Consider the following 26171-nt stretch of genomic DNA (forward strand, 5'->3'; position numbering starts at 1 on the left):
TAACTCCATGATATACACTTTAAGTTGTTTTTGTCCTGTTGTTACTGCAAATTTTCTCACCAAAGATCACCAAAGGTTTAATGTGTAAATGAGTGTGTAATCAGGCTGAATACACTGTGGTATTTACATAGTTTTAGTTAGCATTATCTGCTATCACTTGTAATTAATATTACAATTGATGGTGATATTATTGTTGATGCGTAACATATTTTTGTATAAAAGTCAGACAAAGCAAAACACACCCTTGAGACAACAAAGTCTTTATTACAAAACTTGTACTTTGAGGGTATATTTTAAGCAACTGTGTCATGTGTTAAAATTTCATTGGTCTTTTTAATGTCTGATCCATCAGTGCAGCTTCAGTTGAAAACAGATTAAATCTACCACTCTACACCATGGACCCTCAAGACTATGTGGAATAAATTAAGATTCTCAATTATAGTTAGAGTTAGATCCCCCCAAACAAACAAACAAACAAACAAACAAACAAACAAACAAACAAACAAACAAACAAACAAACAAACAAACAAACAAAAACAGTTCAATGACATTGTGTAACATTGGTCATAAATGGTTTTAAAAAATGGTTTATAGCTTTAAGAATCAAAGCTTTTTCTTTCTTTCAAATGCGTTTTTTTTTTTTTTTAATTGTCATGTTTTCACAGTCTTTGCATTTCAAGACTCAGATAAAACAGAAACTTTCTCCCTTTACTCAATCTTTAGAAATGTTTCTCACTGCCCATGTTGAGCTCAGCCAGGGAGAATTTGCAAACGCAATATGAGACTAGGAGTTAATGGCAGTGTTTATGTGGCAGATTAGGATTTATTTGTATTAAATCCCAATCAACACTTTCATGTCCTCCTTAAACGCTGATGCACATTTGTCTGTTTTTAACCCAGCCTCATACAGTGGTCACCCTCATGACCACCTCATGGTTGGCACTGTGCCTGTTGTTGGGTCTTAACTGGCTAAGGATGTGCAAAATAGCATAGCCACAGTGGTGGTGGAGAATAGTCCTAACATGCCGACTCGCCCTCCGTCCGCTGTCTGTAACAGTGTGAGAAGAGTTCCTCTCAACACGACCAGCGCCTTTACTGCTGGAACTGATGGTGTCACCTAAGTCATTTGCTTTCTCGTAATTCAGCACTTTCCACTGCTGGTTCACAGCCTGCCAGCGCTTAAAGATCCGGTAAACAGATGATCCTTCATGGATTATAAGGCCTGGGCATAAAGGACAAAGGGTGGGGGAGAACAGGGGCAGTAAACAGGGTTACACATAGGCAAAAATAAAGGACAAAAAGGTACAGAGCTAAAAAGAACTATTAGGTCTCAAAAGCAAAAAGATTAAATATATTAGACATGTTTGTGGATATACTAGACTGATAATCCCTTCACAAGGAAAAAAAAAAGCAGAGGCAGAATGCAACAAACACAGTCAGGCATTTGTTTCATTGATGTCCATGTAATTAGAATAAACAAATGTGTAAATGTGTTACCTAAAGGCCAAATTGGTAAAGAGTTACCACCAAATTTGTGAAAATGACACTCGCTTTGTTGATATTCCAACCACCTTTAAAAATAACACGGCAGCCACAGCATCTCTGCCTTACCTATACAAACTATGTCCATGAAGCCGTACATGCCGTAGCATATCTGAAAGAGAAGGTCCTGCCGCTGCCATTTAGCTGAGGGGCTGAGAGAGGACCACACCAACCAAGAGATACTGGCGATGAGGAACAAAGAGCCCAGGATAATGGCTGCAATCTGCACCTTCTCAATCACAGTCAGAGAGATGGACTGCCACTGGAAAAAAGCAGAGCGAGACACAAGAACAGACTGAGGCCCAGTATTGTATGTGTAAACCGTAAAATTCTTCTACATTATAAGAGATAGTAGTTGTCTCAGTCTTTGACAAATTATTTTCAAACCTTTTTGTTGCACATAAATGTACCTTCAAACAGCAGCAGGACAAAGGGTCCAAACAGCCACATTTCATTGCAATTGCGAGTCTTTCATTATTTCATACATTCTAGTATGTAGAATAAAATCTAATTTCTCTAACAAGTGACGACTTCGGCCACTTGGAACTCCAGGTTTTAGTGTCACTTGAGTCAAACAGCAACAAATAATTCTTGAAACAAAGTGGAGCTGATGCTCCAGCAGTATGTTTGAAATAAATGAAAACGTGTGTAATGCAGAATATCTGATAATGCAGAATGATATTAAAAAAAGTGGATTTACAGTAAATCAAAAGCAAGTGATGCTCTCTCCTCTACTGCTATTTTTTCATTAGTATAAGACAGGGATGTGTGTGGCCCAGCAGATACTGAGGATTGTCTGTTTATTAGGGATTATCCATTTATAGGGCTGATTGAACCAAGATTGCTGAGCCCTGGCTTCCACACATCATGACACATTGCTAACAATGGGCAGCCCGGCATCGCGGATGGCTGAATGAGATGCACATTGTAACCTGCTTTGGTAGAAAAGTACTAGCAGCTGTGAAGACTGTGTATAAGATCAAATATACTGAAGCTTCTCTAACTTTTCCATCAGGGTTCATAGATGTTATGCAGTATGGTAAAACGTCTTTGCTCGCTCCCTTTGGCGATGTGGTGTCACTGTCAGCGTTGGTTTTAATGTCACTCATCAGCTGAAAGGCTGCTTACATCTTCTGCAAGAGAGAAATTCTTAATTGCCCCAGTTCACTCTGGGTTTGTGAGTGCAGATCACTACACATCCAAAGTGATGTAACTACAGTGCCATTCACTGAGAAAACCACCGTCTCATTGAGAGGTTTTACACTGATAATAAAAAGTGACTCGTTGATGTTAGTGCCGTTAAAGTGCATGCATCGTCCAGCCGGAGGAGCAACTGAAAGACCACAAAAAATGTATCTGATAATATCTCTGTTTAAAACATTAATTAATGCTGAAATCATTTGGTCATACTGTCTGTGAGCCTGCTGTCCATGTGCCTCATACTTGAATCATGTGCCAACTCTTTGAGATGAGTGCAGTGACTCAGACATTTGTTCTTGGCATCTTCCTTTAAGTCCTCACCACTTTCTTCTTCTCCATTTGTCCATGAAAACAGTATAAATAGCTCCTTTGTCTGCCAACAGAAAAAGCTATTGTGCTTCCTGCAGGGAGTAAGTGCTTATTGCCTGGACAAAATCAGCCTAAAGGATCCTGTGGTAATGTAAATAGTACATGGCCTCCAATGTATGTCATTACATTTACCTTCTGATCAATGACCCATATTGTGATTACTATGCTTTTCTGCCAGTTTCTCAACTCTGGCAACGTGAAGTTTGTGTATGGCTTCCTGCCATATAGTCTGGCAGTCTCATGTCAAGGACTTTATTCATACAGCTCCTTTAAATGTTTATACCCCAGGTAAGAATGTTTTCCACAGAGGACATTAAAGATGAAGACAGAGACACTGACTGACTGTACCTGCAGTGGGTTTTTGGTGCTGATTGCCAGGACCTGGTACTTGAAGTAGCAGAGTTCACAACTCCAGGAGCCTCTCTCACTGATCCAGCGGATAAGGCAGGACTGGTGAGTACAGCGCACAGAGCCATCACAGCGACAGGGGCTCAACAGCTCCCCCTGCAGGACACAAACAGCAGCTGCATGACACATGCAGACATTCACAAAGGCTGCTGTTATCGAATCTGCCTGTTAGGAGATTTGATTTAGTGGAGATGACGGTAAAAATAAAAGATAAAAAATGTTATCAGGAATGGCCCAAAGTCGGAAATCCCCGGCCCTGACACTGTCAGATTTTATCTGCTGAAGATATTATGTAAGGGCATTTTATTAGGTGTGTTTGTGCCATGAAGCTGGCAAGAGATTATAAAAAGATTTAAAAAAATAAAAAAGAAAAAAAAAAGACAGCAGCTTGGAGCAAGTACCAACAGATGTAATCAACATGGAACTATACTGAATGTATTTAAATTGAATAATAACAGTGTTAGCTGTTGAATATTATCCTCTTGCAGCTTGTGTTTTCTCATTTTTTCCTTTATCGTCACCCAACACAATTTGAGTTTAGCTGATAGATCACATTAGTTTATTTCTTTGATTTGTTGTTGTGAGCAATCCTGTCTCCTGGAGGATAAAAGTGTTTGAATGTGACATCAAATAATAAATAAAATTATGACAACTTGGAAATAATGGTACCTGGGTTTGTCACAACAATATTTCATTATGGTTTTATCACCTACAGTTCTGTATATGTAGCTTTTATGTAAGCCTTAATTCTGTCACTTTAGGAGTATTAGCATTAAAGCAAGAAACTGACGAGGTAAGGTCAAAGCTCCCACATCCCTGCTACACTTATTGTTAGCTTTCATTGTCAGCTGGCTTCTATTTTTATGGCTCTTTGAGTTTATTTGAACAGACCAGAGCTTTACTTTTTGAGCCCAGTTTTCTGAGACTGTGTGACATCGGCCTGTTTTCATATTGTTTATCGGATTTTTGTCAGTTATGGGATAAAATTAACCATCTCGTCAGTGGTGTATACAGCCGTAGGATCCTGCATCTTAGAACCATCTTAGATATTGTTGACTCTCCGTCTCCTGTGTGGCAGCATCTTTCCAAAAAAATGCACAGCTCCACATCTTGTCCAGCTTCACTTTCATTTCACCCTGCACAGTCTTTGGCTTGCCAAGAAGCTATTTCGTGCATGCTGCTGTAGTACTGACGAGTGGCAAATCCAGATCTGCTGAATTTTACCACACTGTTTTGATCCATTATTGATTAATCCCACAGAAATGGCTGATTAGACTCCCTGCATTAATATCCAACACCTGTTACTTTCTTTTTGCAGTGAAGTAATCATGGACCCTGAAAAAGGGGCTTACTTGTTAATTAAATTTCATACTACAGGAAATTAAATGAACTAATTCACACTACCAAGCCTGACACAGGTTAAACAATACTTTGGAGCTTTCAGAGGACTGATATGTGCGTTATGTAGCTACAGTAAACATGAACCTCTCTAGGAACAGATATGCAGAGCAAAACAAGTACATGCATCCATAGCTGCCTGTTTCAATTCTGAAAGATGATGATGGTACAGTGCTGTGGGGCTTCTTATTTAAGCACAAACCAAGCCCCTAAAATAGCAGATTTGAATGTCATGAAGTGTCTGGACATCATTGCACTCAGTTATAATGCTTCATGGCATCAATACATCACCATTAGAAATTGTCGAGGAACAGTTCCACAAACATGGCAGCGAATTCATCTGATTGCACTGGCTCGGCCCAGACACCAGATCTCAGGTCCAGATGAACATTTGGGATGAGATTTTTTGGGAGCAATGATCAGCTCCAAACTTGACACACTTGCAGAAAATACTGGGTGCTGAGAAAATCTTTTGGCACTCGATCCTCCGATTAATTATTGCTAATTAAGGAATAACAGCATGGCACCTCATCATTATTAGGAGATTTCAAGCATGGTGTGAAATGAATGCATAGTTATCTGGCTGACTTGAAAGGGAAATGTCACTATTGATGTTCCCAGTGGATGTCATCTAGCCACTGCTGCATAAGCAATCAAAAGATACACGTGCCTATATGTACTCAGCTGCAGACATTCAAAACATGAAAATCATCAAAACGTAATGAAGGGAGAGTATGTGGTACTCTTATTTTGATACATTTGACTATCTGCTGCTTAACACCTTCATCTGGATACAGTCTTCTTCTCTCATGTCACTTTCCTGCAGCCTCAAAAGAAATCACAGGACATCTGGCGCAGGTTTTTTGTTGTCAGTATGAGACTCCCTAAGGACTCCCTCGGACTGACAACGCTGTTGCACATCTCAATTTATTTTCTGTCTGACTCTAGGTGATGTGCTAGGCTTTTAATCAGCGGGATTTCTGGAGAGGAAACAACAACTTTCTGAGACCTCCAGCAAAGTCTGTCTCTTCAAGGTTGACTTCCTCCACCAGATTTGACGCACTCAGGCCTCCACGCCTCAGATGACATAAACATTTTTTAAGAAGCATTTACTTTCTGTGTATCCAGCCGATCTGCTCTCCTTCAGCTGTACTGTGTGTGACCTCGCTGTAGCCTAAAGGAATGATCAAAGGTGATGGTAATGGTTCCTACTGAAGAGTCCTTCATTAAGTCATTGAAGTCATGCTGCTTCCCTCACTGAGATCCCTCTGAATAATAATGAGTATAAGTAAGCAGTTGCTAAAAATGGTCTTTCATGTCGAGGAATCATTTTGTGAAACCTTTCGTCATTGCTTTTTTTTTTTTTTTTTTTAAATTGGCCTAATTTTTGTGTATCAGATGCTGAATACATTACTGCAAAGAATTCACTCACTCACATAATAAATATACAGCTACTGCTTCTCTCCAGGCTATTCTTAACAACTGATGCCCCTCGCCTGCCTACTGCTATTTCCAGTCCACTGTTGATAGATGAATTCTTTTTTTTAGTCGTAGTCATTCTGGATTTTTACGCTGCGTCAGATCAGGCTTGATGCACACTTACACACATCTGAAAGAGTTTGTATGTCTAATGACTCACCACCATGCCTTTTTAAAACTGAATTTGTTTGCACAGCTAAATAGCCTAAAGGGACAATCCACTGATTTTACACAAGGAGCAACTTTTTTTTTTTTTTTTTTTTAAGTTTTATTTAACTCAGCCTGTGAAACAGGTCTTTAAAGTCTCCTGTGCCTCTGGAGGAGGTTTTTCAAGTTTGAGAAAATCACCCTGAAGGTGTCACAGTGATGTCGTCAGGGTTTATCTCATCTAATTTATGACATAAAAATTCATTCATGAACTGAATGTGTTTGAAAAGACGTGGCAGTTACCAGGCAGGAAAACACTCAGAAAAAGATGACACTGAGTTGCATGAGATGTAGGATACGTTTTTGCAATTTGACCCAAACTAGGTTACAGGTCTAGGTTATCCCACATTTGTGCAAGCAGCGTACTAAATTGCTGGAGTATATGTTTATAGTGGAAAACTACAAGATATAACATTGCACAAAACATTCATGAGTGGTTAAATTTCTCATCTAATGCTTTTCTAAGTGTTTGTTGCCTGCTGAAAGATCTTTTCAAAATTAGTTTTGATAGTGCCAAGCATTTCTGTGGACCCAGTAGAGTAGTGGATCTGGCAGGATGACCTGACCCTTCTTCCTTCATCTGAGGACCACGTGTTTTCGAGCCTTCTGCCCTGCTGAGGTGTCCATGCGCATACCAAAATTTGGCAACCTTGAAGGTTTCCCGTGAGTCCTACTGAGAAGCTGATCCCCATTGTCAAAGCACAAGCACCCACATCAGCACCGTTTATTTTACCTACTTAACTTTACCTTCTCTGGTCCCTGGAAGCAGATCCGGCACTGCGGCGATCGCATCCCGCTCTCTGAGAGACTGGGGAGGGAAGCAGCATCCAGGCCTCCTCCCTGGGGTTTGGCTCCTTCATCCTCAAACGCCAGGCTGCGTGGCCGGGGGTCAGAGCCATAATATTCCTCTTCGTCGTCCCGGTGAGAGCAGTTCAACGGCGGCCAGCCACAGCCTCCTATAGCGAGACCTCGCATCCTGGTCTGTGTGTCCGGGTCTGTACCCGTGTCAGTCCTCCTGCTTGATCCAGAGCGCATCAGTAACAACACTTTGACTTCATTGAAAAACATCCGGATCCGATACTTAAACATTCTTCAGCAGCTTTACTACACAAGTACAACTGCTCTGTGAGACAAAAGAGCCTTCAGCTTGACTGTGGAAGGTCCATCAGAAATTATTATTATTATTATTATTGATATTATTATTATTAGTAGTAGTAGTAGTAGTTGTAGTTGTAGTAGTATGGCATTTGAACCCTCAGATTTAAAAGCACAGTTCACGTCCTACTGAATAAAAATACAGATCTCGGTCAAAAAAGTGTGCGAAAAACATGATAGGCTATGAGATCAGCCCATAGCTCTTTGCATATCCTGTTGTTACAGCATGTGCACCGCAATCCAGCCAATAGGGAGGGATTATTTTTCACGGACAGAGGCGTTTTCTTTCGGGATTCAATGGAGGCTGAGAGCCACGAGCTGTGAGGCACCATCATTAAAGTCAGAGGGGTCCAGCAGCATCCTCTCATCCCTTCATTTTCAGTCCGGTTGTTTTTGTCAGAATCCCAAGGTTCAAACGGGGTCCTCTCGGTGCCGTAAATCAGCAGGAGCTGTCCAAGGTTTGCAATAAAAATGTTGGAGTCTATTCTTCTTCAGGCATGAAAGCGGAGAGAGTGACTGAATGAGGTTGGGGGTTGATATTAAATCCTATTAACAACTAAGTCAAATCCGATTTATGTTTGAGTTTCTCATTTACCTACAGGGGAGATGCAATTACAGGAGGTGACAAGCGTGTATCCTTTGTTGTCTCGCTGTGGCATCCATCAGTTCACCACTGTTTCCTCTTGTCTCCTCTTCTTCGCTTTAGCCTTCTCTCTCTCTTTCTCCCTTTTTTTTTTTTTTTTTTTTTTTTTTTTTTTTTGGTCTGTACATCGAGCGGATTTCACCCCCTTCACACACACACACACACACACCTCACCTTAAGCAGCCCAGCTACAAAGTTACAGTCCAGGGGCGTTGCACGTTAGAGCTGAATGAGAGGAAAGTAAATTAAAAATCCGTTGAACAACAACAACGACAACTACAACAAAAAATCCCCCTCAACTTGAATTGCCCGTTCTCTTCTTTTCCCATCCATCTCTGCGCCACAAATCAGGAAGAGCGAGAGGATGCCAGATATGGATTCTTGCAAGAGACAAAATGAGCCGACAGTAGACTGCAACTGTCCCTTCCGGGGGGGGGGGGGGGCTGTTAAAAACAACCTCACACCATCATCATCATCATCATCTTCACCACATCAAGTCAAGACCTTCATGAATCAGTGAGACAAAAAAAAAAAAAAAAACACTTCACAAGGCAGGCTGAAGCGATGTGTCTGACTGGGGTGGTCTCACCCCCCTCCACCCCACCCCTTCCTCTTCATAAATCTCCTGGATATGTTAAAACTTGATTTCACGTGTCAACACGAAGCACAAACTTCTTCATCTGTATTGTAACAGACGGCGGTTTTCCATTGAAAACATCCTCCCGCGTGCGGCTCCATCCACGGTGAGCAGCGCTGTGCCGGGAGAGGCTGCGGCCGCTCGAGGTGCTGATATCCATGTGACGTGGAGGCCACGTGCTGAGATCCATCGGCTGATCGAGAAAAGCAAAACAATTACTGTAAACAGCAGTGTTTGTGTGCGTTTCAGAGGTAGGACTCTCCAGGGCTGGGGGAGTGTGCACGCAATGGATTCATCCACCTTTCACAGAATCACAGCACACCTGTCAGGGAGAGTTGTTTTAGAGGAGTCTGTCTACTGTTTATCATTAAACAAACAGGACGTTTTGAATAAAGTGGCCAAAATGCGACCATTGTGAAGTAAACATGATGTCTGGCAAAGCATCTTCTGCGTCTAAAGGGGAAATCAGCACTGAATATCAAAAAACAAAAAGAATTTAACAGAGGCAGATCTTTCCTGTGATGTACGACCTTTACCTGCAGACACCTAGAAATTATTTTCTGTAAAAGTGTTAATGTTCGTCGTCAATAAGTGATCAGGAGTTCCAGTGTGCTGCTGGACATGTGCTGTCATGCACAAGTAAGCTCATGTTTACCTTAACATTTTCCTCCTGTGGCACATATTTACACTTAACTTGACAGCTGTCTGATTTGACGTGCCCTAATTTTTACATCTAAAGTGCTTGAGGACTTTTTCCACTATATCATGGGAGGCTTCGTGGGGCTTCAAAGCAATCAATGATTTTTGCATTGCCATTTCTAGGAAGTTAACAAAAAGTGAAAAGCCTGAGATTTCATTTGATTACTTTCTCCAGCAATCCATAAATTCTCAGTGAATATTGATGTGATGGGTTGATTAACTGATCAAATTGGACAATAGTGGGTGATAATAATAATAATAATAATAATAATAATAATAATAATAATAATAATAATAATTCCCCACTTTTCAAAAACAGAGTAAACAGAAAAAAATGTGAGAAAAAGTCCACATAGTAAGATAACAAAGAAAAAGAAGGAGAACATATGAAGAGGAACAACTTACAGTGCCATAAAGAGTCTCACTGAATCAGTCCAACTTAGAGGTTAGTGGAAGACATCATGTCCCATTTGAAATATGCAGTTTGTAGTAAACAGTTTGAGGATTGCGTATAAAGAATAGTAAGGAGATATTCAGTAACAGACTGATAATCTTGGAGTAAAGGCAGTGCTGCAGGAAAAACACTTTGCCGGTTGGAAAATTTGGGCCAATTATAGTGATCTCAGGTTTGTCACAGCTTCACACAAAGTCTGAAAACTAACATCACAGAACTGAACCGGTGTGTCATCATCTGTATCATAATGCAGGGACTGAGGGCTTGTAGTGGGCTGTGGTAAACATTACTGCAGAGCCAGAGGCCTTTTAAGTGTGCTGATGCAATGAGATAGCTTGAGGAGCTCATCAGAAGATGTAAACAAACATGGCAAACACACGCAGTAATTATCATACACAGATTTATGGTAATAGAAATTCGGTTTAGATGCCTCGTCACCATCACCACTGACCTACAGTTACATCACCTGCACCAAGTCACAATGTAAAACGTCCTCTGGTAGCAGATGTTTGAGGTTAACACATCTGCAGTGATCAAACAGCTGGGAAGCTGCCCATACAACCTTTTAACTTCTCTGTACTGCAGCTGCTTATTCTATTACATTAGATCTCAAATTTCTGTGGGTGAAAAACACTGATTATTTATTTTCTGTTGCCATTTACATTGCGATTAAAATATAAATATATGAAGTCTGAATGAAAATATAACAGCAGTAAACTGAAAATGAATACAAACTAATACATTTAAGAGAGGATTTGTATATGACTGTGGAAATGCACAATATGTGATGAGGGAAAGGGCTGATATTTATATACATGCTAGAATGTAAATGTGCTTTATTCTAATTTTAAATGTATTTAAAAGGTGATTTGTATGTGGGATTTTGCACATTTTATCAATATTTATCACAATCTCCTTTTTTCCTTTTTCACATCATCGCTCAAATAGTGAAACATCATAATATAAACATACAGTAAATAATCTAATTTCCACAGATTGTGACATGTGACATTTTCACATCACAAAAGAAAAAATAATAACATTTGATGATGGCTGAATTCCATTTAGTTCTTTCATTTTCAGCCTCCTGGTTTTATGCATGCTGGCTGGCTGTGATCTGATAGAACAGAGTATAAGTGTTTCTTCTGCTGGTGGAGGCAGAAAGCCTCTGAGTAACACATATTTTTAGAGAAGTGCTGCCTTGTTTTAGACTTTTGTCCCAGCCGCCGAGACAGTCTGCATGCCACTGTCACCGTACTACATTCCCATTTCTGGCCACAAGTGCCGATACTGACATCGCCTACTTTCTTCCCCTCTAGCATGCAGCAGCAACAGAAATGTAGTGGCTGGAAAGAAAATCTTAAAAGCACTGAAGGAGTGTATGCCAAATGCATTAATTGTGCACAGCAGCAGAATACAGAAACTGTAACTGGCCAACTAGGATTTTTATTTATAGACCACCATTCATGTTTTTCTGCAATCACATGCTGTTTTCAAAGCATGCAGACATTGTGTAGTTGGTGTGTAACCAATGAAATCAACCTGTACTGTGTCTTTGACTTGAGGTGCACTGACTCACAAAGTGCTCATATTTATATTTCAACATCAAATCAGTAGTCAATCAGAGAAGCCACCACAAAGATGAATGATCACGGTTTTCATTCCTGTAACTGATGTACTAATGCAAAACCAGTGGTTTTAATCATCAGGATAAACCCTGAAGTTATAGTTAGATTTTCTTTTTTTTCCTTTTATATTGCAGCATGTCCCAGATATGTAATAGAGTAAAGTCTGCCAGGCCCCAACTCATTAATCCAAAAACAACAACAAGAGAGATAAATGAGCTCAGAGAAAATGAGGGAGAGGATGGTTTTCATCTGTTTTCTTTACACTTTATTCCCACCTAATTGTTTTTTAATCATTACTTCATGCTTTGTGGAATAACTGATGAAGTTACGTCAGAAACATGGAATTTTAGAAGATATAATAAAACTCTGGACATTTATGTCATGTTCTTTTTAATGGAGGCACTGGATGAAATTAATGCCTATTAACGTACATTTAAATAGGGTGTGTGCGTGTTTCTAAATGTACTGCATGGGGAATACATCAGTTGAATTCATATTTAAAAATATGTCACAGATTTAACTCAAAACTCAAAAGCTTATTTGATAAGTCAAACAACTATTAACTTTGAATACTCCGGCCTTATTTCTCCCTGCCTGTGAGTAAAGACTGGGTTGGGAGAGTGTGGGAGCCGTCGCCTCTCCCAGCATGCACCACCAGCATATGCATATGAATGCATTGTGAAAACAGTACAGCAATGTATTGATATTACTTTGTAATTTGTACTTTTGAATACTTAAGTATGTTTAAAAGCAAGTACTTCACAGTACTTAAAAAATAAAAAAATTGACCGAGCAACTTTCATGCATAGTTGAGTAATATTCGACAAGGACTATATATACTTTGAGTCCAGTGTTGGGATTGAGTATTTTATTTTGAGGATTAAGATAGAGCCCTGCAGATTTTTACATTACAGGGACCTACACGCAGAAACTGGGTTTTTATGTATGTACGTATGTTTGTATGTTGGTCTGGTGATTTGGTGATTTCTTCTCATTTAAATAGAAGAACACAGTGGTCCTTTGTGGCATTGTGTGGTCAGCGTGTGGCCCTTGTTCGGTCTCTTATGGTGTGTGTGCCATCCCTCTATGGTCCTTAGCCAAAGAACGTCACATTACAAGTTTATGCATACAGTCTTCTTCCTCTGTTTTTACAGGTTACCTTGAGAAGCACCCATCAATCAGACAAAAGTTAAACTTGTTCTTTGGACTGCTGGGAGGCTACATCATCGCCATAACTGGCCACCGAAAGGGCGTCGTCATCAATATGATGCGGGAGGAGGTCGAGAACGCAGACAGAACCAAAACAAGTGACAGCATCATCCATGTAATTATAAAGGGAAAGCCACTTGATTCACTAGGTTGGACAGCACAAGACCCAAAGGTACCGTGGGCAAGCAGCTGTCCCCCTCTGTCGCCACAAGTATGACTGGTTGCAGCGTTATGAAGAAGCTGTGTGAGGAGGGGAAAGAGGAGGGGGGTGCAGTTCACCTCTGGGTCTCTCTCGGAACGGGTGTCGCCCAGGGAGTAATTCAATGTAGAACCGCCACTGGTTTCTAACAAATCATTAGGTCGCAGATCTAAGCGGTTTAATAAATATATTTGCCGACTCTCATAAATGGAAGCTGGTGTAGAAACAAATGGATGAAGACATAGATGAAGATATATTATAATAATATAAATAAATTTAAAAAAAGTTCATAGGGGAAGTTTGGATTGCTGACAAATAATAAGACAAAAAATTCCTACAACTGCTTTATACTGTATTATAAATCATTTACCTGATGTTTATATTCTGCTAACAAAGACTAAATAAGAGGACTTAAAGGGGTCACCACTGAAATAATAGGTGTCTGATTTATGTAGGTCTATTTTTTTTTATTATCAAGAGAGACAACAAAAGGCAAAAAGCATCACTCTCCCTATAAAATACCTACATCATGGAGCACGGGTTACATGATTACTTAAAAGTTTATGTGCCACAGCAGAGCTTTTAGTTCTTCATACATGATGAGCAGATTTTGACTCCGCCTCCTCTAAGAGTTGCTAGAAGCAACAGGAAGCGACAACCCAAAAAGAGAGCAGGCTGGAAGAAGAAGAAGAAGAAGCAGAAGAAGAAGAAGAAAAAAAAAACAGTGGAGGCCCCAGATCATATCGTTGGATTGGCTTCTCCACGTCAGATCCACTGCCGGGGGTCGCAAACCTCGGCCTGGACCCGACCTGCCACTTCTGAGCCGTTTCTGTAGGAGTTAGGTTTTTACGTGGCACAGTCCTGAGCATGTCCTGCTCATAAGGCTGAAGTACCTGCCACACAGAGGAAACAGGCGAGGTAAGTCCACTATCACAACTGTCGTTTACATGAAAGTGATCGTGATTCGTGTGTGTGTGTGTGTGTGTGTGTGTGACACTTTGGCAGCGGACATTTATGTAATGTGGCGCTAGATGGAGAAACAAATGCCAAGTTGCAGGCGGTGATCTGTCTCATGCGCTCCGGTCTGTTTTCCCTCCGCCACGTCAGTGAACATGTAGGTGAGGAGGAAAAAAAAAAAAGTCGGTGTGGCCTGTCGTTACTGCACTTTTGTCGCCAGTTTAATTAACAAAGGAGAGATATGGAGGCGCACCACGTGTCGGGGGACAGAGGGCTTTTCCGTCTGTCCTCTCCTCTGCCGCTGCGCCTCTCTCTCTCTCTCTCTCTCCGCCTCCGCCCACTGCTGGTTCTCAATGTCCGGCTTCGATCAAGCAGATAAATGAATGAAAAGTGTATAAATATAAAATAAAAAAAATATAAATAAATATGTAAATAGAAATATGCGGACAGGCTCTGCCGGTGATCAGTGGCTTGTTGTTACAGTTGGGCAGGTTAATGACCTCGGTGTCAGTGAAACGTCCAGGTGTGGAGCTATAATCTGCCCCTGCTCTCTTTCTTATGGTGAGAGCCGCTGCTCTGTCGCTGGAGAGGAAATGATGAGATGTTTGCAGGGTGACAAGTCATGTACAGCCAGACCACTTCCTGTAGGACCAGAGGAAGTTTGGCATGCAGACCACAACAAGCCTGATCATTCATTATGAGAAGGCGAAGGACCTTCAGCAGACTGCTTCTGTAAATCTGTAATTCCTGTTGTGAAATCAAGGACACAGCAGGGATTAGAGCCTGACAGACGAACTGGCTGGACCACATTACTGGCCGAGATCGCAGTTTATTGTAGATATATTGAAATCAGCATGTGTTTTGGCTGGTAAGTGACAAAAAAAGACAACTGTCTTTTTCCAACTGTTAGTCATAATTGGAACCAAATGGAAGGGAAGTTACTCACATAAGTTAAAAAAAAAAATGTCCCACAACCAGAATGTCAAACTGTAAAATGTTAATACCAGCATCTGCCTTTAAAAAATCCAGTGTTGGTGGAGCTAAAGCAAGTAACTTTCAGCTGTGTGACATTTGAAATCACAGGCCTGGATATTTGACCCCCCCGTCGTCCGCCAGTATTTTCTGAATTTGTCAGACTTTGTGGCCCTTTGTGGCTGTGCTGCCTCCCACAGCAGTTGCTAAACAACCTCCAGAGGAATGTTGCACTCTCACAATGAGCTGTGGATGGTAACCACCTAAAATCAGCTGCAGCTTCACTTAAATGGGACATTCAACATCTGGAAAATGTAATATATGATCAGCAGAGCGTGCCTTAAAGGAGGAAAATACAGAGCTGTGCTGTGATATCATCACCTCTCGGCTTATAAAGCAGCATATTAGATGTGATGTTTTCGCGCACAGTACACAAAATAAGTGCTGTACTTTTGTCTTTTTATGGATAGCACCAGCATGCAAAGTTTTGGGAAACTGTTTCATCAAACTAAGAAATAACTGCTCCTGGTTATCCCTTAATAGAATAGAAAATATGTAAATAATTTATTTGAATATTATTAGTTTTTAACCATTTTCAGTGACCTGTTTGTTCTATATAAATATTTTAGAACTATAAACTTCAATAAATCTGTACTTTTATTACTGTATTTCTAATTATGACTTCATTAGAAAATTGATATATATGGGCCACAGTTTTGAAAATACAGGTTGTCTAGGATGTCTTGTTTTTGAGTTTGTAATTTCAAACTAAAATCATAAAACAGTATTTAAGATCATATTTAAAATATCACTTCATAAATTTAAAGGCCCTGCATGGTTGTAACAAAAGCATATCAGAGAAACAGAGAGGTGTTATTTAGATATTATTTTCTATATGGAGTGCATATGTTGTTAATATCAGTAAAGTTATAGTTTATTGGTTGCGTCTACATGTATGTGGGGATCTGGATGAGGTACAGTCAGTGAAGTCACAGGTACTGAGAAGTTGTGATAATTTCTGAAGTAATTGCGTCACATTTTAAAGTCAAAAATCCCAGATCTTTATGAATGAAATAAAATTGGAGGTTTTTAATAAAGGTGTCATGAAGACAAAGTCTGCTCAGAAAAATAAGGCACTCAAAAGTGTTGCATTAAAAATGTTTCTTGGGTTTCATCATATTTTGTTGGGGAGAAAGTTTTATTTGCAGTCTAATTCGCAGCAGAGTTCCCACATGAATATTGTTGGCAGGAGTTTTTATTTCTTGCAGATACACAGGAATGCAGGCAGATTCTTGTCCGCAGACACCCTGAGTCAGTGTCCTTTGCATAAGAGGAAGAAATGTGGTGTGTTCTGCATGAATAATGCAACATCACTTCCTCTTATTTATACGGTTTATATTAACCACTTCAATAATTGTGGTTTGGCAGCATATAGATAATATTTAAACCCTGGACTATAACATGTTGAAGACCAGCTGACATCATGTTCACTTTCACTAGCATGTGATCCAGTATTTTAGTGCAACAGAATAACACTTCACAAAATACCTCGAGATACGACTCGAGATATGACTCATATGTACTTGTCGGGTTTTAAATCTTACTTAAACATCTGCTCACATAAAACATTCATTACTAGAAGAGTTGACAGCAGCTGTCATGAAATTTATATGTAGATCTTAAAGGCTGCAAAGGACTCATCAGATTATCTGAATCTTAAAAATCAGCCCATAAAGGCAACGGTGACCCTGAGTTTATCCATTTTCTTACTCCAGACTCATGAAGTTTACAGCTTGCAAAAAGTTTACAAAGTTACGGTCCAGACGTCTCATGCTGTCAACAAACAACTCTGACACTGACACAGTTTTGGAAAATGAGGAGTGAGGTATACAACAGGAGAGAATGAATTCCTTGTTGAAATGTTTGGCTTTCTGTGGATTGTGTTTCTTTTTTCTTGTTGCTGTACTTTTCTCTGTCTCCTCCGCAGAAACTTTTCAGCTCCAGCTCTGCTTCACCTCTTCTGCACTTTTTCTGCCGTAACGAGTCCACTGTGATCATATTTTATTCTCACTCTGACACAACATGACACGTAAAAGTTTAGTGTTTTATTAAAGTTATTAAGACAAGTTTTCTAGCTGAAGCAGAGTTAAAGCTGCATATAGCTCTGCAACTAAGAGTCATTGTCTTTACTGAACGAACCGATTTACTTTATCTGTTAATCAGATCATTGCTTTGTCTTTTTCTCAAAAGGTGGTGAAAAACGCCAACAGCGATTTCCAAGACCCCAAAGTGACAAATTCAGATACTTTTTTATTCAACCAACAGTTTAAATCAAGATATTTTTTAAAGCATCAAAGCCTCACATTTAAGAAACTAGAACCAGCAAATGTTTCATATTTTTGTATGAAAGGTGATGAATCTAACTAATTCAAAATGTTTCCAAGTAATTTTCTCTGATTAGTCAATGAACTAATCAGTAAATCAGCTGATTGTTTCATCTTTGGTCGCATATATGAAACACATAAAAACTGGACAGGCAACACCCCTGGATCGTGATATCTCTGTGTATTAAATGATGTAAACTGAAGTGAGGGGTGAGGAGGGGAGGGAGCGGTGCAGGCTGAGCAGCCTTCCTCTCATCCAGAGGAAGTGTACCACACTGCTTTGACAGTTTAGACAGGCTGAGTCTTAAACAAAGGGAAGGAAGGAGATAGATGAGACCTGGCAGGAGACCGAGGGGGGTGCATGGAGTTTGCGGTGAGTTCAGAGAAGAATGAGGAGCAATGGGAGAGAAAGCTGTTTGGGTTGAGTGGCTGAAGGTTCTTGCTGTGCTGGCCGAGTGGTGGCCAAAAGTCCCACGTCGAGTGTTATTTGCTTTAAAATGGCGTCCCATTCAGTGAGTCATTTGACTTCTATTGAGGAGGTCAGGTACTTTGTCCTGCAGCTCATGCATTATAAAACATTTGGTGAATACAGAAGAGCATTGATAAATTCCTCTGTGGATATGACTAAAAATATGTCAGACATTTCAACACTTGACACCCAAAGTACCTGGAGGGCTCTTATGAGGCTTCACTCTAATAGAGGCCAGCACAACTAGCCATAAAATGTTGTGCACTTAGCTGCAGGCACAGCTCACTTCTGCTGCCAGAATGGCTGAAATATACAGATTTTTCACTTCTAAATTTAGTTTTTTGTGTTTTGAAATCTGTCACTCGTAGTGGTGAACCCACAGTGGGAATTATCACGGACTTCACAGTTCCCCCGTCGGATCTATGTTTTTTTTTTTTTTTTGGTTTTTTTTTTTTGTGTCTTTCAGCTCATTGTTTTGGTTTGCTGGAACATAATGTTAATTTTTTTTTGTTCTTTCTGCCCTCATAAGTGTCATTTTCAGCCAGTAGTCAGCAGTTTCCAGAAGAAAAAGCTCAGATAAACCCTCTGTCAGCTACCAGCCCAGAACCAAACAGCAGACAAAGTCAGATACTAGCTAAGAAGCTAATCCACTGGATTAGACGTTTCCATCCAAACATTTTCCAACAGTTTTTCAGTCATATTTTCCGAAAATTTACAAAATAACAAAATGCACTGAGATCGTAAAATAAAATTGCACTTGATAAAACTGTGATAGAAGATTTTATTCATATTACCTACTCCTAATAGCTGAAACAGTATTTGTGTAACTGCAAATGTTATACACTCAGCAGCTGAACCAGAATGGCCTTGTCAGCTCCTTGGCACATGTACCAGGTTGTTGAGCTGTGCAGCATCTGTCTCTCTCTCTTCGGTGCTGCCTCTCCTGCAGACAGCAGTACTGTAACCTCTACACATTGTGTACAATGTATACAACTTGTGTAGAAAAAAAAGTTGTTGTTGTCCTCTGTGGAGATGAGGGACGGTGGTTTACTGCTCGGTGCAGTAAAGCTGCTGTGACTGATAAACTGATGCTAAATGAAGCTCTCCTCCTCACTCCTGCACTCCTCCCTCTCCTCGCACTGATGCCTCCTTCAGCCAAGGCGTCACTGAGTAACTCCAGGAATGACAAGACTGTACTAACAGGCGTGCAAAAGCTTGAATAAATTTATGTTTTGAATAAAACAAAAAGGTAGCACCGCCAAAGGTGAAATTAAACACATATTTCAGTGAGTGAGCAGAATAGATTTTCATGTGCAGCTCTCAAGAGGTCCAAATGTGAAAGTGTGTTCTTCTGACTGAAAATAGATTTTATACTCATTACAAAATGGATGTTTAAGCACAAGAGCTGTCAAGGATCATCGGTTAATTTTGGATTTGAAGGGTTTGGAGAGGAACGACTATGAATTTCAGCCTCTGCGATGTGTCACCCTTAGCCTGAGGACAGTTCTGCCTTTTATTGCTGAGAATCCACCAGCTTCTCACAACCAAAAAAAAAAAATTGAGAGAAGTTTATTCCTTTTCCAGTACAGAGAGTTCATGGAGAGTTCATGCTCATAGTGTTATTTTATATATAATATACACACAGACATATTTAATAACTGCTCGCTTCACCAGTTAAGATAACAGAAATGGAAAAAAATTTAATAAACAATTTAATTAAAAGTAGCAGTCTCAGATCTGTGAGCTTGACTTAAGTGGATTATTGGTTTGTTGGATGCTTTTATGTGTCTTGCCATTATGTGTCCTTTTTTTCTTCTTTTTTTAATCTAGAATCTGTATCTTCTTCAATGATCTGTTATGATAACAGATTTTTGTTGCACCTATAGTTTCTATACTTAATCAAAAGCAGTTGCCTTGGTTTAGTTGAGTCGAGGGATGTGTTGGTTGACACTGGGAGTGATACCAAAGAAGAGAGGTAGTAGGCAGCGGGTGTTATAGCCTATAATCATATAGTGATGTGTATAAGGATATGGTTTCCCACTTAGTCTCTTCTTTATTTCCAGTAGAACAGCTCAGGTATGATTGAATTCAGATGACACAGCAATGCATTATCATTGTTCATTTATTAATTATTTTGATTAGAAACAGTCATAGTTTCAGCCTCTAATTTTGTCTGTTGTGTGTTACTCTCAGTCTGTTTGAACTTGGCCATGGCCCACACCACCGGTATCCAGTATGAGCCAGTGGCAGAGATCGGAGGCGGTGCTTACGGGACTGTTTATAAGGCCCGGGACACAGAGAGCGGGCAGTTTGTTGCTCTGAAGAGCGTGCGTGTCCAAACAGACCAAAATGGCCTGCCTAGCTCCACAGTCAGAGAGGTGGCTCTGTTGAAAAGGCTGGAGCAGTTTGACCACCCAAATGTAGTCAGGTAAGTGCTTTTTCAGTGTTTCAACCTGTGTTGTCTGCAATCCACTGTGGTCACCTCTCACAGAAATCACTTTTTTGTTTAACATGCCAGGCTCATGGATGTATGTGCCACCCAGAGGTCGGAGCAGGAGACTAAAGTCACCCTGGTCTTTGAGCATGTAGACCAAGACCTCAAGACATACCTCGAGAAAGCTCCAGCCCCCGGGTTATCTCCCGACCGCATTAAAGTGAGGAATAATATCTAAACTAAACTGCATAATTTATCGAATAAGTCACAAGACAGAAACATTATGGAGTGTTCTGTTGTTTCAGATGTAAAAGCCTAATTTCTCATTTAAATCTGCTGAAATATTTAGTGTTATTTAAACCATGCCTGTGTGTTTTTTGCAGGACTTGATGAGGCAGTTGCTGTGTGGTCTTGCATTCCTTCACTCTAACCGCGTGATGCACAGAGACCTGAAACCAGAGAATATTTTGGTAACCAGCCAGGGCCAGGTGAAGCTGGCTGACTTCGGACTAGCCAGGATCTACAGCTGCCACATGGCTCTGACTCCTGTGGTAAGGACGCATCTGGATCATGCAGTGCCAGTATACAGCATTTTCCAAAGCGTAACATAATGTTTACTTTTTAAGATATTTAGATTTTAATCATTCAGCCAGCTTCTTTTCAGTTTAAAATACAAATCAGCCTTTAGCCATTGAAAATCTAGCTGAAATAATTAATCTGTCATACTAATCTTTTTTTTTTTTAAGTTACTCTTAAATTCTTCATTGATGATGCATCCAGTGCCCAGCATTTGATAGTCTGCTGCCAAATATTAACCTTGTGATTTTGATGTGACACAACTGACATCACAGGACTCTTTTAGCAACGTCCACATTAGCTTATCATTTGTATTTTTTTTTCAATTTCCTGACAGTATAAATGTGCTGATTTTTCAGTAGCTTGTATTCTAAATCAAAGTCAAATCTTGGATTGAGCTTCCGTGAATAAAGCTCAATAATATTTTCAGTACTATTTGGCTCTAACCTGCAAAACCACCGTCATAGTTCTTTAATTCTTTTCCTTTACTTGAAAATGATATGGTTTTACTAGTTTTACAAACTACAAATTTGTGCATCCCAGGTGGTGACGCTGTGGTATCGCCCCCCTGAGGTCCTGCTACAGTCCAGTTATGCCACACCTGTGGACATCTGGAGCACAGGCTGCATCTTTGCTGAGATGTACCGACGCAAGTGAGTCAGCAGAGTAATGTTCAGATAAAAAAACAAAACAAAAAACAGATGCGATGTGTTTGTGGCTTTGTTATGATGAGATTATGCGTCATTGTTTGAATCCAGGCTGAAAAAAAATGATTTGATGACATGAAGATATTTTGATGCAATTTGGTGCAAAGAGAGGCTCTGGACAAAAGAACAGCTCATTAGATTATGGTGCTGATCGGACTCAGTAAGTTAAAAAAGAAGCTGAGATTTGATTACATATCCTTTCTCATATAACTCCTCAGACCAGTCTAGAGTTTCACAGCAGTTTCAAACTTGGTGAGAGAAAGTCAAACCAAGTCTGAAATCGTTTTGCCACACGCACAGCAACTGTTTGCCATAAATGTTTAATTTGCTTTGATTTCATTGAGCAAATACACCTTTTCTTCATTCATTCTTCTTTGTAGCCGACTTTGTAGCTAAGCAGGGAAGGACATATGATGCACTATCCAACCTCGTATTTGTTGTTCAGTTAAGGTCACTAAAACACTTAAGCTAAGGTCAGGTTAAGGTTAAAGAAACATTGTGACTTTGCTTAAATGTTAACAAAAGTAATTTCCCATCTTGTGCTCTAGAGCTGACTTTTTCAAATTTGGTCAAAGGTCACAGCGTTTCCTTCTTCTTAACTGTGTCGTTTGCCTTGCCTAAACATAACCATAAAACCTTTATTCATGCTTTAGTCGCCCCAGAGTGAAAACCAATGAAATACATTCACAGTGAACAGCTTGAAAATGCATTCAATATGAACATTTCCGTGTTCTGTTTGAATAAAAACTCCACCTCTAGGCTTGTCTCTCACTGACTATAGTAGGTACACTGTTGATGTGAGTGTCTGGATTTTATCTGTAAATGGATCACAATATGAGGTTATCTGTGGCTCTGGGGAAATCTGGTCCAGGCCTCAGACAGTCGGGAGGTGAACTGGTGAAAGACAGCGGGGCTTTGCCAGACACATAATGTAACAGCAAAAATCAAATGTTTATTTCAGTCCTCCCCCTCTGCACGAAAGCATAGCCTACATACAAAAAAGAAACATAGCTGAAATCCAGCATTGAATTTAAAAAGTTCAGCTAAAGCTTATCCCACGGATCAGATCAGACCTTCTTATCAAGCTGCCCCTAACTCGAAATTTAGTAGCTTCTGGGCAGGACTCAGGTCTCTCTTGCATGCTGATACAAACCCACTGACGGCTCGCAGACGATGACCTGCTACTTTACTGGTGATAGCACAAACAGTTTCTGTGGGCAGGCTTCATAATCAGTAGATTTAGAGACAATACATAAGAGTAATTGTTTTGTGACTGGGCTGCCTGAGGTGATATGTGCCAGAGAGCTTTATCTCATCAGACTTTTTTGCAGCATCTTCCAGATCACCTCAGTGATACACACAGTAGCTCCATCTACTGGTAGAAATGACACATCGCATGGCGACGTTGGTCAGCTTGGGCAAAGATATTCATGTCTCAAAATAATTTCTTTGTCTGCTCAGGCCGTTGTTCTGTGGAGAATCAGAAGTGGACCAACTTGGGAAAATTTTTGAGTGAGTGACAAATACTTTCTATCACGTTTACCTCTCTAGGACATGTTTTGGTAGATAATTCATATTAAACCTGTTTCCGTGAAAATAATATGTCATTTCAGAGTTATTGGCCTGCCGCCAGAGGACGAGTGGCCGACTAATGTTACGCTCTCAAGAAAAAACTTTCCCCCTCTCACGCCTCGCCCAATCAGCGACTTTGTTTCCGAGATAGATGAGCAGGGGGCACAACTATTGCTGGTAAGACACGGTTTGGATTTTGTTTTTAAAAAATTATAGTGACGGTCCATCCTGCCCAGTAACTGATTCACATTCAGCTGTGCATACAGACCTAGAAGTCAGAATCACAGTAACAGATAAGTAACCTCAGACTCCAGAAGAATTTTCTTTGCTCATAGTCTGGTGATATTAAACACAAGCCACAAAAATCTCACTTGTGCAATGTTGGAAATTGCTGTGAGTAATTTTAATTGTCAGCTGGTTGAAGTAGAGGGCAGAGCAGGGCTAACAGCAGCTTAATTTAAAGAATAGTATCATATCTGCATGATTTACACAGTGCTGATATAATTTAAAATCAAACCTGAAATAATTGTTTTTCTCTTGGATTTAGTTTATCAACTCATGTAACAAAGCAAATGGACAGTAAACGTTACTCTTTCTGGGACTGAATCAGTGACCTAACAATACCTTTTAAAGTAGATGGTATATTTAATTCTGCCTCTCCATATAATGATGAAAATATTGCCATTTTTAACATTTCATTTTTTTTTGTACAGATCAAGCAAACGAGATACAACATGTTCATTAATGACCTTTAGAAGTGCTGGGAAATGGATTTTATTGCCTTTGGACAGAGCCAGGCTAGCTGTTTCCCTCTGTTTCCAGTCTTTCTGCTAAGCTAAGATAACTTGCTTCATGCTCCACCATCATATTAACTGTATAGACATTAGAGCAGTATCAATCTCATCTAAGTCTTGGCAAGCAAGTGAATATGGGTATTTCTCAAAATGTCAAAGCATTCCTTCAAGACCTGAAATTTGGCAGTCACATAGCTATAACACCCTGCTAATGCTTTTGCTTCTTCCACAGAAAATGCTGACCTTTGACCCCTTGAAACGAATATCTGCCCTGAATGCACTAGAACATCCATATTTCCAGGATGAGGAGAAATTGACTCAAACAAAAAGCTGAAGTGATGCAGCGAAACATGCAGCGAGAGGTAACAGCGTCTAAGTTTAGACCTGGCCTACCAACAAAGGATTTCAGTTTCATTCAGTGCATTGCCTTTCAACATTTCTGGGTTACGCTTTGGGATATTATTTTATTACTCCTGTATCAAAAAAGGATTAAAGCCTGAGAAATGGGATAAAAAAAAATGAAGAGGAGTGAACTTAAGGATCACTGGCATGCTTTCCAACATGTAAATGTCACAGTTAATGATGTTAACATGTCACGTCTTCAAGGACAGTACCAGTGTTTTTGATGTTTTGATTTCTGTATCTGTCTCATCAGCAGAGACTCATACATACAAAGAAACGTCTGTCGTCCTCTTCTCAGACGCTGCTCGTGTTTAGACAGAAAGAAGCAGCGATGTCGTCTTTTCTTGTTACAGGCTGAACAAAGTCTGATAGAAGTGCCACCTCAGAGGGTCAGAGCAGCCGGTCGTTTGTGATTTTACTGTATTTCTGACAAAAGGAAATCTGTATTAAAATTATTAAACATAACTGTATTTAAATCATGAAGAAAAGCAACAATAGTTTTGACATAGAACAAAAACGCACAAGAAAGACACGTGACAAAATACTGGTATTGCTCTTAGAAAAAGTAAGAGAAGTTATGTTTATTGAAGGACTGAAGGATTGGACCTCATTTTATGTTTAACATTTTCTTGTCAGCTGCTAAAACCGTCTGAAATCAACCAGCACTGCAACTACAAGTGAATAGAGAACAGTTTAATCACATTCAGACTTCATTTGTGTATTATGGAAGTCCATACAAAATGAATAAATATGATTCTAAGAAAACTGAAATGGACTGAAATATTTTGTGAAAAACACAACTATATTGAATACTAAGAAAAAGAAAATACTTAGTAGCCCAACTAAACAGATTTTTTCTTCTAACATTGCCTAAATATACAGTTAATGAATGTGACTGTCAGAGATGTTGGTTTTTGTGGGTGAACTGTTATGGCGTCTTTCTCAAAGGGTTACTCAAACCGTTTAGTATTTCAATTAAAAACATGCAGCTTCCAGACCCAGTTCTAAACAACCATGATGGCATCATTGGGGTTTTTTTTTCACAAACTTAATGAAGTTCCTTTCAGACGCACAGAAACTGTTTATACAACTTTCACACTTAATTTATGCAGATGTTTTTTGTGCAGATTGAGCAGTGCGCTCCACGTTGAGTTAATTGGTTTTGATTTTTCCCCTTTAAATTATTTCAATTTTTCACTGTGGTCACAATTGAAATGAATAATGTGTTGAATTAAGTACAACTGTAAAAGTGCAGCACTCCGCAATATATAAGAATATCATAATAGACTGCACATACTTATTGCACAGCCATTTGCAAACATTCATACACAGCATAGTTCAACTACTTAAAGGCTGCAAGTATGTTAAAGGAATAGTCCAACATTTAAAAAAATGTACTCATTAGCTTTTATGTTGAGCGTGGCCATGGTGGCTCCATATCATCACGATAACAGAATAAAATTCTGCAAATTTATATGACACGTAAATCAAAGAAAAATCCAGGGTGCAAAATAGATCCTCATCCCGATGAGCTACAGAACATATTTTTTGACCTAAATAAGCTTTCAGTATTTACTTAAAATTCATAGTGCGCTATGCAAAATATTCATATGCACATGTAATGTTTGTCCTTATTGGATTCACTTAAAAAGGATCCGGGAGCATGAAGTTTGAAAG

The 26171-nt window shown here is 39.7% G+C and overlaps 2 protein-coding genes across 2 annotated transcripts; one reads left to right on the forward strand and one right to left on the reverse strand.

The window, feature by feature from the left end:
- Positions 1-902: 902 nt before the first annotated feature.
- LOC121179569 (E3 ubiquitin-protein ligase MARCHF9-like) lies at positions 903-7692 on the reverse strand. Its single transcript, XM_041034476.1, has 4 exons — positions 7351-7692; positions 3460-3615; positions 1612-1804; positions 903-1222 (listed from the first exon to the last, which is right to left on the reverse strand). The coding sequence occupies exons 1-4, from the start codon at positions 7690-7692 to the stop codon at positions 903-905; spliced, it is 1011 nt and encodes a 336-aa protein (XP_040890410.1).
- A 6181-nt stretch (positions 7693-13873) lies between these two features.
- On the forward strand, positions 13874-25456 carry cdk4 (cyclin-dependent kinase 4). The gene is made up of 8 exons (XM_041034570.1): positions 13874-14145; positions 20203-20437; positions 20528-20663; positions 20827-20994; positions 21563-21672; positions 23188-23238; positions 23340-23475; positions 24325-25456. Exons 2-8 carry the CDS (start codon positions 20220-20222, stop codon positions 24424-24426), a joined length of 921 nt encoding a protein of 306 aa, XP_040890504.1. The 5' UTR covers positions 13874-14145; positions 20203-20219; the 3' UTR covers positions 24427-25456.
- Positions 25457-26171: the final 715 nt, after the last annotated feature.

Source organism: Toxotes jaculatrix, chromosome 3, assembly GCF_017976425.1.
Source record: "Toxotes jaculatrix isolate fToxJac2 chromosome 3, fToxJac2.pri, whole genome shotgun sequence".
NCBI lineage: Eukaryota > Metazoa > Chordata > Actinopteri > Toxotidae > Toxotes > Toxotes jaculatrix.

Excerpts from the sequence above, each read along its gene's own strand:
- cdk4 (XM_041034570.1), top strand. The coding sequence starts at position 20,220 with ATGGCCCACACCACCGGTATCCAGTATGAGCCAGTGGCAGAGATCGGA. Across the intron at positions 20,664-20,826 it reads TATCTCCCGACCGCATTAAA|GACTTGATGAGGCAGTTGCT; the intron begins GTGAGGAATAAT and ends TGTTTTTTGCAG. Across the intron at positions 21,673-23,187 it reads GCTGAGATGTACCGACGCAA|GCCGTTGTTCTGTGGAGAAT; the intron begins GTGAGTCAGCAG and ends TTGTCTGCTCAG.
- LOC121179569 (XM_041034476.1), bottom strand. The coding sequence starts at position 7,692 with ATGTTTAAGTATCGGATCCGGATGTTTTTCAATGAAGTCAAAGTGTTG. Across the intron at positions 3,616-7,350 it reads GCTTCCAGGGACCAGAGAAG|GGGGAGCTGTTGAGCCCCTG; the intron begins GTAAAGTTAAGT and ends TGTGTCCTGCAG. Across the intron at positions 1,805-3,459 it reads GCACCAAAAACCCACTGCAG|TGGCAGTCCATCTCTCTGAC; the intron begins GTACAGTCAGTC and ends GCTTTTTTCCAG.